General features: G+C 29.5%; 1 protein-coding gene across 1 annotated transcript; it reads right to left on the bottom strand.

Moving 5' to 3' along the window:
* Positions 1-4,260: 4,260 nt before the first annotated feature.
* On the bottom strand, positions 4,261-6,646 carry LOC107958744 (auxin-responsive protein IAA27). The gene is made up of 5 exons (XM_016894594.2): positions 5,830-6,646; positions 5,214-5,452; positions 4,943-5,084; positions 4,794-4,855; positions 4,261-4,631 (listed from the first exon to the last, which is right to left on the bottom strand). Exons 1-5 carry the CDS (start codon positions 6,279-6,281, stop codon positions 4,594-4,596), a joined length of 933 nt encoding a protein of 310 aa, XP_016750083.2. The 5' UTR covers positions 6,282-6,646; the 3' UTR covers positions 4,261-4,593.
* Between the last annotated feature and the right edge of the window lie 7,701 nt (positions 6,647-14,347).

The following is a 14,347-nucleotide window of genomic DNA, read 5'->3' as shown; positions in this document are numbered from 1 at the left end:
CTTGTTTCCATTACTCGCTAATTATGAACAATTCTAATGGAATTATTTCATAGATATTCCTTTTGTCATTATAAATTTGAGAAGAAGTAGGTGATTTTGAAACTTGTCTATAAGTTGGATGTTGGAAAGTTGAGCAAGAAAAGTTTTTTTAAAAATGGGGTCATATTCCCTTTCAAAATACCCCGGCCCATCAATGAATTTGATGACTAAATCACAGAAAATAGCAGCCACGGGGTTATGGATATATGGTATTCTGATGCTGTATGATTTTAGAAATCCACGAATGATTTCCCAAATCTTTTGTTTTATTGTTCCCCAAAAAAAATCGTCAGTAAATTCAATAATCAGAAAAAAGACATGTAACTGTTATATGAGTGAATAAATGGATGAAGTATACTACACTTGAAGCCATAGCCTTTGTTCTAATTAATCAGATTTTGAAGTCAATAAAAGGCAAGTTCCTTTTCGCACATGTCAAGATCTAAATCCAGATTATGTAGGGAAATTTTGGGGGAGGAAATAATAATGGTAGATTTTAATTATGAATTTTTACTTATTTAATTAATTACAAAGCCTTTAAATTTAAAGAACCTAAGCTATTAAGGAGGCAGATTAAAAAGGTTAATAATGATATATTGTTTAACTTAGTACAAAATTTGTTATATGGTCCATTTCTTTATTTTTTAAAATATTAATAAATTAAGTTGATAATTTCTTTTGGGAATATTTTAGAGAATGATTAAATAAAATAAGAATGTCCGGTGATTAATTAATTAAAGTTGTTGCCTTTGTGTCGTGTCAACTGTATCATTATGGCTTAGATTGAAAGCCAATTACAATTAATCTTCTTTTGCTTGCCCCTGTTTCTGCTATGAAGTTGCAAAGCTAGTGTCTGTTGTTTTACGAAAGAGGAGGGGGAGGTTGATTTTAGATTACTCCCCTTCCAGATTTATCCTCTGTTTTATTTGTTTTAATTATCACCTGTGTGTTTGATCTGTTGGTGGATTTTGTTCGGACATCATGCATCGATATTATGTGTGGGCCTAGTTTAGTGGGTGGATTTCGTCCCCATTTTTCTGTTTATTTTGTATTGTAATTAAGGTAATCATTTCCATATTAGTAGACATACTATTTTTATTTCGATATTGATATATATCGATATCGGTATATTTCAATGTACCGTTTAGGGTTTATTGATGTTTTTTAATATTTTTCAAACATATATATCTATAGTCTCATTTTTAGTTCTTTATAAATTATATAGCCATTTAATTTTTTTTCTTATTTGTATATGTTTATAGCTCTTTTTTTTTAAATTTCTCAATAAATTATATTGTTTTATTAAAAAAAAGATATTGACCAAAACAAGCTGAAACAAATTGAAATAGACAAAACGCATCAAAATTTTGACAAGGAATATAGACTACTTGTTACTGATTTAGGACCAAAACGGTACGTACCAACCAATATGATCAGTATTAGTATGATACCAACTATCATGGTTGTAATGGTTTGATTTTACTTTATAAATGTTTGAATATGTATTTGTATTTTTTTATTTTGCGACTATATCATACTTGTAAACTCTAAAAATATCTTAAATTTATAAATAAATAAATAGTCTAGACATAATGTCATATCTAATCCTCAACATTTACATATTTTGTTAAATTGGTTATTATTCTTTTTTTTGAGATAAATTTGGTCATTATCATTTCAAAAAGAGTCAACTTATTTTTTTAATGGAAATGTAGAATAAAACATTAATTTTTAACAATACTGGTGTGGCAGTCTACATGTACATGATAGTTATTTGTTTCATATGTCTCGTCAACAAATAAATGAAAATTTATAAAATATTCAAAATAGAAATTAAAAAGTTCATAAAAATTCAAAAATTTAGAATAAAGTACATGTGGACTGTCACGTTTAAAAAACCCATTAAAAAAAACAACAATTGACTTTTTTTGAAAGGTTTGATGATCAAATTCAACTTGTTTTTGAAAAGATTAGGGAACAAATTTAACTAAAAAAAGGAATAAGGAATAAATTTGATAAAAAAGATATAAACATTGGGGACTAAATTAGATATTATGCCAAAAGTTTTAATTAATGTCCCTGTTGTTTTCAATATATGTAATGGGATCCATTATTATAAGAGAGATGGATTGTTAATAAAATTAAACGTGGTAGTAGTAGTCTTAAGAAATGTCAACAACAGTATTGTTGGTATTATTCATACCAGCAGACACTATTTTATTTTAAAATATTCATTAAAAACATCATGAAGGCAATCAGATTTTATGCATAAATAAATTCAACATCAAAACAAAACAAAGTTTAAAAAACAATTACCATCAATCTCTTCGCTTAATGCTAACAAAATTCCGTATTTTATTTTGTTCCTCAATTAGTGAGAAGCAAAGCGAAGTATGTGAAACTCAATTGTAGGCCCAATTCAGTCTCTCATAAAAACGAATTTTTTTGGGTTTTGTCTAAGGCTTGCGTTGTAATCTATACGCTTAATATAACATTCCGTATTTAAATTAGATATATTTTTTTAAATTTGATACATAAATTTGATATTTTTCTTAAGTTGGTACTTAACTTTTTTGAAGTCTAATTTGGTTCTTAAAATTGACTCTTTTACCTAATTTGATACCTATTCCTTTTTTTTTTCGATTTGGTACTTGTTAAACATTTTACAAATTACTTTGATATATTAACAATGTTAACTTTTTTTACGAGGTAGAAAAAATAATCAATGCATGACCGAAATGTGATAGATGATATGATATTTTTTTTATTTTATATGTTCAATTAGTTTTATTTATTTATTTATTTTATTAATTGAAAATAATGAATTTCTTTTAATTTGGAGCTTAAAAAATATTTTTTTTTCTTATTTAATATTAATCCATTAAGCATAGCTCAATACCTATTTTTTTGACATGAATTCCTCTAATATGAGCAATATTTTTGTAGCATAAAAAAAAAACACCGTTAGTGTTTTGCGTAATTTGAATAACATTTATAAATTTAGATACCAAAATGAACCTAAAAAAATGCTTAGGTACTAAATTAGGAAAAAATGGCAAGTTTGCGTATAAAATTGGGCCAAAAAATGGTTTAGGTGCCAAATTAGGAAAAATTGTCAAGTTGAGGTACCAAATTGGGCCAAAAAAAGTTAAGGTACAAAATTAGGAAAAAGTGTGAAGTTCAGGTAGCAAATGTTATATTAAGCCTAATATCAATATTATTATTTAAATTTTTAATTGAGTTGGTGTAACGAGTCAATCGGTCACTAATTCAATTAGGAAAATTATGAAAACACTCTTTCTTAATTACAATAAATTAGATTATTTGAAGGTACTTTAGTCTTCTTATTTTAACAAAAAATAATAATAATACTCGTATGGTAGGATTTGAACCCACCCTGATTGGATTAGTAAAATCTTAAATCCACCACTAAATTAAAGTTTTATTTTAATATGTTTTACACATTTTTATTTTAATATGTACAATTTATTATCTTCATCAATTGTATATATTAATAATTTATTATTAATTAGTTTCAAATTATATGTTTAATTATTTATTGTATGTTTTTTTAAACACACATTTTTATTCTATATTTGTGGTTTCCACTTTCCACATGCATATAAGATTTCTAGTATAGTGTATACACATTTTATTATTGGTGAATAATAATATAACACTTCATCATTAAATAAAGGGATAAATATAAAATTTATACATAATTTTTTTTCTAATATGAGATTTGATATATAAATTTTAATTTGGTGTTTTAATTATACACGTGAAACTTGTTCACGTTGAATTGTAGTTTATTTGTATACATAAAACTTTGAATTTAATTAAGATATACATATTTAAAGAAATGAATATACACATTTATAAAAATATATTAGTAACATTATTTAAATATAATTATTATTATATTTTTTACATCTTAAATTCTCTATGTTTAAGAAATGCATCTTCAACCCTTAAATAATTATTTTTACTGAAATTTTTACTATTTCAGCTTTAATTCAATTACAACAATTAAGAGGACATAAATAGTATATATTCCTTCTATTTAATGATTTGAACGGATGGTAATAAAAATAGTAGTATAAAAAAAGTATTGCTGCGTCTAAGGAAGTCCCACGTGCACCTCCATCTTTTCAATCTTGCTAAACCAATTATTAAATTTCATGCGATCTTTAGCTTGAACATATAATATGAAATGAAGAATTATCATAAAAATGCCCTTTATTTTATTGAAAGATGGAGATTATAGACAGTTAGCAAACCATTTAGCCTTAAGCAGAGAGACAATAAAACACATAGCCATACAACAACAAATCTATATAACCTGGAAATTAATGTCTTAAAGTACTTTTTTTTTTTATCTTGCCCTACTAACAATAGCAAAGCCTTCAGTGCTTAGAAACATGCTTTAGAAGCAAATAGAAGACACGGATTTTGATAAATAGTCAAAGGCTTTTGACATTCACATATATATAAATATATATAGTAGCAAACTTCCATCTTATGCTTTCAGTAGTTACAGTGACATTGAATCGTCTAGGTACGGTTTTTGCACTTCTCCATAGCCCTCGGAGCTGAAAAAACATGTCTCAGTGATTACTTGTTCGGAAGTAAACACTTTCGTGTAACTAAAGGAACAGGGTTTTCGAACATGTTACAAAGATGACCATTTTGCATTTGTAATGAACAGGCAATCAAAAACTAACAAGAAATGAAGAAATCCTACTATAGCATACCTAGGCCGATAGCCTCTGTACTCTTCATGATCCTCAATCTCTTACACGAGTCGGTAAACATCCTGCGAACGGAACCAGGCACTTAAATAAGCGCTAACTAAAGAATAATGATGTTGAAAATCAACCCAATAAGTTGAAAATTAACTTACTCCCAAGGAACATCGCCCACCAGCATCCAGTCACCGTCTTTATCTTCATAGGTGAGTACATACTCGGAACCGTGCAGGAGATCGATTAACCGGCTCTCAGACAATCCATCACCGCCAGAAACTCCATGAGAACCACACTGACCTGAACCAGTCAATTACGAAACCACAAATAAACCCTTTTCAAAGGCTATTCTGGCTAGTATGCACACATACCACTTCATTCTATGTGATCTGCTACTGAAAAACACATCAGATTTTCGAGTAAAATTACCAATTGTAAAGCAACTGAACATCTTTTCCAGTGCCGAGGAGAGTTCTTTGTAGCTGCCATAGATTTTGAGATCAACTTTCCTCAGGTATGGAGCACCATCCATACTAACTTTGACATACAGACATCCTGATCCTAACTTGGCCTCTGCCTTACCATCACCATCATCATTCTTCGGAGGGTGAGAAGCCATCGTATTCTTTCGGAAAGACCGAATTGGTGGCCATCCAACTACCTGTGCCCTGTTAAAAACATCAACCGGAAAATAAAAGACTATATTTCTTGCATAGAAAGCCAAAGAGTAAATAATTTTGTAATTATGAGACCAAAACCAAAGACAACACGGTAGCTACAGAGAAGACAAGTTTAAACACTAACCAACCTGAACAAATTCAATTTGCACTATCAAAAGTTTCACACTTGTTATAAACATGTAGATCATGGAAGAATAAATTCATCAGAATTTACGTAATTTTTGTGCCTAATTCCACTGCTTATAGCCATAGAAAATGTTGTTATCAAACTTTTTTTATTATTATTAAATAAACTGAATTAAGGGGTGAAAAAAGGTAAAAAAAAATTAAAAAGAACAAATAAAGGAAATGAAGCAATAATTTACTTTGAAGCTGGAACAATATTCCCATTTCCATGGCTACTGGTAGCAGCTACCTGAGGCTTCTTCTCTTGAACCACCGATGGCTTCCGAGCTGCTCCATCTTTCAAAACCGAACCCGAATCCGACCCAGAAAGATCTTTTCCTCCATTATTTTTACCGCCACGTCTAGGAGAAAACAACCCTTCAGTTCCTCCACCACTGCCGCCGGAGAAAACCCAATTACCGCCACCATCGAGTGCGTCAGAAAAACCTCTTTTTGCCCCTGACACAAAACTCTTCAGTGAAAGCACGTTTTGGTCATGATCCTCCCTCTCCGGTGACTCGGACCCGGGTAAACCGAGTCTCAACTCAGTATCTTTCAAGTGTAAACCATCCTTTTTATCAGAGCTTTTCTCCATTGAAGGGAGCTGCTGCTCTGATAAACCTATGTAATCATGCTCTATGGGCTTAGACATGAAAATGAGAACATGAAGAAGCAAAAGAAGAGATCAACCACCAAACAAAAGCAAAGCAAAAAAAGAAAAAAAATGTTCTTTCTCTTAAAGAACCAAACTGAGAAAAATATTGGAACTTTGATGATGAACTACAGAGAAAGAAGCTCTTTTAAGCTTTCGACGTTGGGGTATACTCTCTTTTGTTTCTATATTTTCTGGTTTTATCCACAACCGAATTTAGTGATTAATTACTCCGTACTCATTAAAAAGTAAATACTGATTGCGATTTTTAAATTACTCCATACTCATAACACTCTCTTTTGTTTCTATTCAAGAGAAATCCCTATTAACTCTCAACACTGTAATAATAATTAATATGAAGTTAAAATCCAGTTGAATTGGCACTTAATTGTACTTTTAAAACAGAAATTCTTGGTTTTTTTTAAAAGTAAAGTTTTATATATATATATATAAAACGGCTATTTTGTGGGGAACCACTTCCGACAAAGTCACGGAAAGTCGTTTTCCCGGCAAACTTTCCTCCGATAAATCTTTTTTTTTAAATGTAAAAGTTAATAAAAATACGCCGGGTGCACTAACCTACACCGTCTTTAATCTGACGTGTCAATGGATTTAACTAAAGTGCGTCTTATTCCAGACAGTGTTTGGACGACACGAGGGAAAACGAAAGAAAAAAAATGCAGGGAATCTCAAAGAAAAGGAAAGGACGAGAGCTGTTTGCTTTTGTAGCCTTTTTACTCTTTAAACGGCCAAACCTGCTCACATTTTAAGTTATTATATAAAATAATATTAAAAACTGGGTTTCGTTTTACATAATTTTTGGCTGATTTCTTGTTTGGATTGCAGGAAAAAGGAAAAAAGGCTGGTAAGTGAAAGGGAAAAACGGCAGTTTGAGGGGGGGGGGGTAGTGAAAGAGAAATGACTGTTCAATAATATTTTGTGTTTGTTATGTTCTGTTTTTTGTTTGATTGTCCGTAACTCTTAATTTGGATATAAATTTAAAATTAAAAAAAATGCAGAAACAAAAAGTTTTATTCTCTAAACATATGTAAAAGAAATAAAATTAAAATTTGTTTAAACTAAATAATAATTTCAAGTTTCAAATGATTGATTCGTTGCAATTAAATTAGTCGATAATTGAATAGTTTATTCGTATAGTGTAGTCCATTGTTCTCTCTTTTTTTCTTTTTCAGAAAAGTCCATTATTTTCTTCTTTTCTTCTCGTATTGAATTATTATTCTCCAAAGCACTAAGGTGGTATATTGTATTTGTTTTAAGGCTATAATTAGAATTTTCCCCCACAATAACAATTTTTTTGCTTTAATTATGTGCTAACCACCATGGATTAACTAAACATTGTTTAAGTGATTAATAAGGCTGTCGGGAGTTAATTGCCTTAAGCACACAGCCAACCATGAAATCAATTTTTTATTTCTTTTTTAGTCGAAAAATGGAACTAAATTAGATTAATAACATGAAAAAGAAATAAGGGTTAAGCTCGATACATAGTACACTTTTGCTTATCAGTTAGCAAACTAGGAAACATGAAAACATCTTCCTGAACTGAGTTAAGGCATCCGTACATTGATTCCTTTCATTAAAAGCGTGATTTAAAAAATTAAAAGTTGATGACTGGCAAAGCATCCTGCACTTATCAGTTAAAGGCGTAAGAATGAGGTTAAAACCATTAACATTAGATACAAAGTGAATAACAATGGTAATATCAACTTTAATCTCAAAATTAACATGTTTAGCAAGTTCTAATTCATCTCGATCGATAGGAATGTTATGCGTTATCTGGATCTCCCAAGAAAATCCATCTGTATTGAGTTTGTAAAAATCTGCAGGTGGGTTCCAGGAGACTGAGGTAAAAGAGGGTAAAAGGATGATGCGAACTGTAGGGAAGAGGGCAATTAATGAATGCCCATGCTTCGCATTCACTTTTTAATTAGATCTATTAGTTTTGAAGGTAAATCAACCTAACATCATACGCTTAGCATAATTAATCTACGTTAAAATTCTAATAGATTTAATATTTTATTATATTTATTCTTACAATAAATAATAAATCATAAAATATTCATATTAATGACAATTTTCGAAAAGTACAGATTGTTTTGTGTTATGGACTATCTCTGATATTTTACCTTACCTTACTCTTTTTTTACTGGGGGTTTGATATTGTTATTTGTATATTGGGTTGTAATTTCTTGAAATTCACCCAATGTCTCAGAATTCGTCAACACCTTAGAACTTGAATTACTCAGACACCCAAAGATTTTATGACAGTTGAGAAAGATCTTTTGAAAAATAAAATAAAATTCGCCTACTTCGAATCTAGATTTATATTTTGGTACTGTCTTCGAATCTGTACATGTCTGATTTTTTTTATATGTTCATTTTAAGAGAAAGTTAAAAAAAAAAAAAACTACCAATATTTTTTTTAACAAATCTGAAGATGTCATGTCCGAAAGCAATGCAGACCAGAAACACAATAAAGACAAAATTACTTTAGAGCTGTTCAGCAATATCAAACATCAAACGCTTAAAGAAACACCTTCACTGTCTAACACTAAACTACATTGTCTAATTAGCTATAACTCTATTAAGTAATTAATTAATTATGGAAATGGTAAAAAAGTACAGCTAGCTTTGTTACAATTAGGGTACAAAATTCGATTTAGGATAATGAAATTTTGATAATAATTCGTGTGTTTCAGACCAAAAAATAATAATCATAATAGTTTATGTTATGGTTTGGAAATATTCTATAATTATTCAAACTTATTTTACCATTACGATGACAAGGAAGAGATAAAAAGATCAAACAGAATCTCTTAACACCAACATCAACATGTCCCACTCGTGTCGAAAAAAAAAAAGGCTCCCATGCCAAAATTCTCTATTTCTTTAGGAATATACCTCAATTAAAATACGATACAATTCAGAAAAAATATATGATATAAAGGAAAAGCTTTATTTGGCCAAGAAAAAACCAGGATCCAATTGTGTACATAAGGATTAGTAGTGTAAGTATGGTCCTCAGTCCTTGGCTTGCACTGTTTTTTGTTACACGTGGTTAACAATATAATAATCTTTCCAACTAAATTACATTGATTTGTAAAAATATTACCAAGAGAAAAGTATCAACTTCTAAATATAAGGTATTAAAGAAAGCAATATAGTGATGACAGTCATAGTCGAGATCATGACCTTACTGCGGCCCTACTCTACTCTAGCCCTGCTAAATTTAGGAATGGGTGATTTTATACTTCTTTTAACTCAACAATCAAGTTCTGTGTTGTGTGTGTCAAACTAATATTATTTAATATTAATTTTTAAACGTTAAATTTTTAAATATAATAGTATAGATAATAATTTATGTGAACTTTTGAATTTTAAATTTTTTAATATTTTTATAAAAATTTCAATTATTTATTTATATTTCATATAAAATAAATATCATCATATCAGAATAAAATATATATTAATTATCATACGGGATGTGATTAAATTTGTTAATAATTAATATTTTTGTTTAAAAATATGATTTAATTAAAAAAAAGAAATGGTGATAAATTTTAATAAAAAATTAAATTAACAAAAAGTAAAACCTACAACAAAGATATATATATATTAATTATCAAATTAAAAAAGCTTTAGTCGGCGTTTTAGTATATTTTCCAAAATGGCATGATAGAGGGTTGGAGTCGAAGACCCTACACCTACACCTACACCTACACCTACACCTACATGGACTCATCTGTCCGTTAATCTCGCATTATGAATATCATTAATTTTTTATTAGGACTGAAGTTAAAATATCTCAAGTTTTATTAGCATTGCACGTGTGATCTGTTTCCAATAAGCTTAGTCTTGAAAAAAGTGGATTAATTTTGGATTTCTTTTTCATATTTTCTACATATGTTCTGTATCTGATTACAAGATTTGACTTCTTTTTCTCCATATGTTATTTCTTAATAAACTTTTTAATTTCTAGAACCTCAAGTACGTAGTTTACATTCGAGCATATATATGAGCAATTAATTACTCCCTTCAAAGTCATTTACTTTCTCTGATTCAAAATTAAAATCCAGTACAAACAAGGATTTTGACAGCGAACAAGAGCAGCGCCAATTAATTAAGGTGATCGGTCCGGTACATTTCTGTCGAATGTCCGTCTCATTATTGCAGAACCGACACCTCCAGTTAAGATCCTGGTCAAGCTGTCAATAAAAATAAGGATAAAAATATTACGAAAGATTTTATTTTATATTAAAAATTATATTTTATTATATTTTTATTAAAAAATAAGTAAATTATTTAGTGTATTTTTAAAGAGTAATTTGATTATTTATGTTAAATTTTTCATTCATTTATATTTTTTTAAATTTACATAATTAATGAAATATCTAGACAAATATAAATAAATTTTAATAATAGAAATAGCTGAAATTTTTAATTAAAAAATCATTTTATTTTTTAACAAAAAGAGTAAAATGTTATTTTATACTTAATATAAATTCTTCCATAATACTTTTACAAATTTCAACTTAATCTAGTCTGATAAATTACACTAACAATGCAAAGTGATAAGACTATAAAACCAATGTCCCAAGAAAAAAAGAAAAATGGATGTCATGATCGGACCATAGACTTTCTGGTAAGGGATAGGGGACAAGATGAATCTTAAAAACAGAAGCTTTGGACCCCATGCAGGATTTGATTAAACATAAGAGATGGAATCACAAAACTCTTTTTCCTTTTTTCTTAGTCTCGGATAAACCATCATACGGCTGCACAAATCCGACACTTCAGCTTTTACATCAACTGCAAATTAAGGCCATGAACCATGGAAAAATGCAACCCCACCACCCCACACACACAAGCGCGCGCGCGCACGCACACACACGTATATATTTACAGCTACATCACTATATGCACACCCAAAGATTCTCCATGTAATAAGAAAGAAGCTGTTCATCACCACAAGAATCACATTCCCATTTACAGAATAGTTAGGCCAACTTTCATTACCCCAACAAAATAATAAATGAAACCAAACTGCACAACCCCTCTGTTAAAATATTTGTCACGTTTCAATGGCATCTTAGAAGTAGGATATGAAACAAAAGCCGGAATACTTTATTTATTTATTTGTTGTACGTCCCATTAGCTTTTTTATCAAAGGGGTCCCCCATACGGCATCATGTGAATTATTGAGAGCGAGAGAGGAGGGACTTGAAACCCTACCTCATCTTAATTACCAACAAATCAGTACATAAAATTGATTAAGGTTTTTTTTTTTTTGGCTATATGGCTGAAATCTCATATACAGTAATCAAAGCATCACCATTGGTCAGTTTGCAGCTTTCATGGAGAAATCATGAAACAATAATTGGTGGCCACGGGTGATAGACTTTGAGAGTAGGATCGTATTGGCTATATGACAAAAAAAAGGCAGTAAGAAATTCAGAATATATATAAAATGGAATTCAGGGTTTGATGTTATTTGTTACATTTAATGCATAATAAATGTGTTGAGGGTACAGACAGGAAAATCTATAATGATCATATTTATTTAATTATAAAAAAATGAATGAAAAACTGGGTTGACATTTGAACTGCAAAATAAATGCATTATATGAGATGACTCACCAACCATATACTATATTAATGTCAATTTCAGAATCAATAGGATATTGGGAGGTCAATATATGCATGAAAGTATCATCCATTTAGCATTGTTTTGTAGGTATTGTTAACTTGTGAGGTCAATTTGGTTTGAGAACTCAAACCAAAAGAATAAAGAAAATGGAACTAAATTTAAAGACAACCCATTTAGGAGTGAACTATATTTGCTTTAGCTAAAAAGGGTAAAATGGGTTTGAAATATGGGAAGTTCTTAGGCTTTGGTAAATTGTAATAATATTCTTTCTTTTTTAGTGGAAGTTAGTTGGAATCATTTTTATTTTTATTTTTATTGGTGTGATGAGTGACAGGGTGATGTGATAGCAAGTGGCCTTAGGGTTCTGGAATTTTAATCGTCTCAATTCTCATGATAAGATGCACAATAGTGTACATGTAGAAGTCTTGCATATATTGGAAGACTTTGAGTGACCTATTCACTATGGAGATGGTAGCCTTTTGGCCAGTGGAATTTACATCCAAAAACATGGGTGGGATTTGACTTCCTTGGCAAATTTTTTTCTTTTTTGATTCAAGGATAAATGAAGGGATTTCAACTCCAGATGTAATGTTAAGAAGAGCTTAAGTAGAATCTATATTTGCCCAGAAAGGCAATATTTACTTTGAAACCAGATTGGGAAAGGAACTAAGTGAGGAAGGAGAGATGCATCTTATTAAGAAAAGAAGTTGATAAAGAGTATTCTCGGATTTATAACCTTATGAGTGGAGGCTATGATTAAAATCACTTTACTACATGAGATTTAGTGCACTTAAATAATATTTGGGGAGTATTTAGTTTTTTTTTATTAAATCGATTTAATTTATTATAAATCAACTCAACTGAATTAAGTTTCAAAATCTGATATAATCAAATCAATTTTAAATCGGTTAGTTTGATCAACTAATCGCCTTGAGTTATTGGGCTTGTATAATATATATTTATTTTATATTATAGATATATTTTAAATAATTAAAAATATATTAAATTAAGTCTACTTTTTCGACAGGATCGATTTGAAAATTTAAAAACGGATAGCCAATAAAACTAACCCATAAACGGAAAACCGTTCAAACCAAAACCAATTAAATCGTTTGGAATTAATTTTCTCGATTTTAATTAAAGATTGCTCTTCCCTACAATAACTACTTAATTCTAAATATTAAATTGTTTGATGATATGAACTATTAGGGTTGTCAAAATTCTAAGATGTGGTTTAAACCATGTATTAGTTTTTTCATTCTTATAGAGATGATCAAACATGGCATTTGTTTGCAAAGCCGGAAACCTATAACAAATCCATATTACATTAGTTCTTTGCCCAGAAACCTCCTTCAAGGTCATATCACATAATGAAATCTCTGCTGATCCATGAAAATAATAGGTGAAATTTTCACCATTAAAGTTCATGGTCCATTAATTTTGGATTGGATGTTGGAAATAGTGGTGGGTATTTATGGTCCAATAAAACACCACCTCAAATAGACCAATGGGCCACTCTTCATTAATCTGGACTCCAAAAGTCTCAACCCCAGCAACTAGCAGAGAAATTTAAGACTTGAATTCAGAATTGAATGTCTACAATAATTTAGGCAGTTGACAAAAGATAATCATATATTGAGTCAACAAATTGTTTAAGAAAGTTGCTTATATAGGAACAAAATTCCTCCGCCTCCAATTGGACTAATATAATTATACATTAACTGAGTTTTGATTCATTACCCTGGGACTTTCAATAGCTGGTGAAGGATTTGGAAAAAGAACGTCGATTCCTTCTTTGATTTAGAGAGAAACCCAAAGAGTAAATAACCTTGACGCCAAACTCAGTTAATGTATAATTATAGTAATCTATATGTCAATAATTTGTTGGAAGGACGTCCAAATATGGGGCACAGGAATTTTATTCGTAGGGAATGTAGCTATTTTTGTGTTGAAAATTTAAAAGATTTAAAAAATAAACATTGTTTTCTTATTTCTTGAATTTAAAATAAATATATATAATCAATTTTTGTAGTAACTTAGATTGCATATATACAGCATAATTCTTAATTTTTTATATTTTTTATTAAATTATCCATAATTTTCTTTTAGTTAAATTCAAATCACTTTTTTTTCACGAAAATATTGACTAAAATATTAGTTTTTTAACGATGTTGGCATGACAACCCGTATGGCAGTTCACGTATACTAAATGTTGAAACTATTTATCTTATATGTCACATTAACAAATAAATTAATAATCTAAAAATATTCAAAAAATAACGTAAAATTTTGCATAAAATGCACGTGGATTGTAATGCAAACGACCATGTTTAAGAATTTAATATTTTAGTCAATATTTACATTAAAAAACTAATAATTTAACTCTTTTTAAAAGGTT

This window comes from Gossypium hirsutum, chromosome A05, assembly GCF_007990345.1.
Source record: "Gossypium hirsutum isolate 1008001.06 chromosome A05, Gossypium_hirsutum_v2.1, whole genome shotgun sequence".
Classification (NCBI taxonomy): Eukaryota; Viridiplantae; Streptophyta; class Magnoliopsida; order Malvales; family Malvaceae; genus Gossypium; species Gossypium hirsutum.
This window is presented reverse-complemented; position numbering and strand designations above follow the sequence as displayed.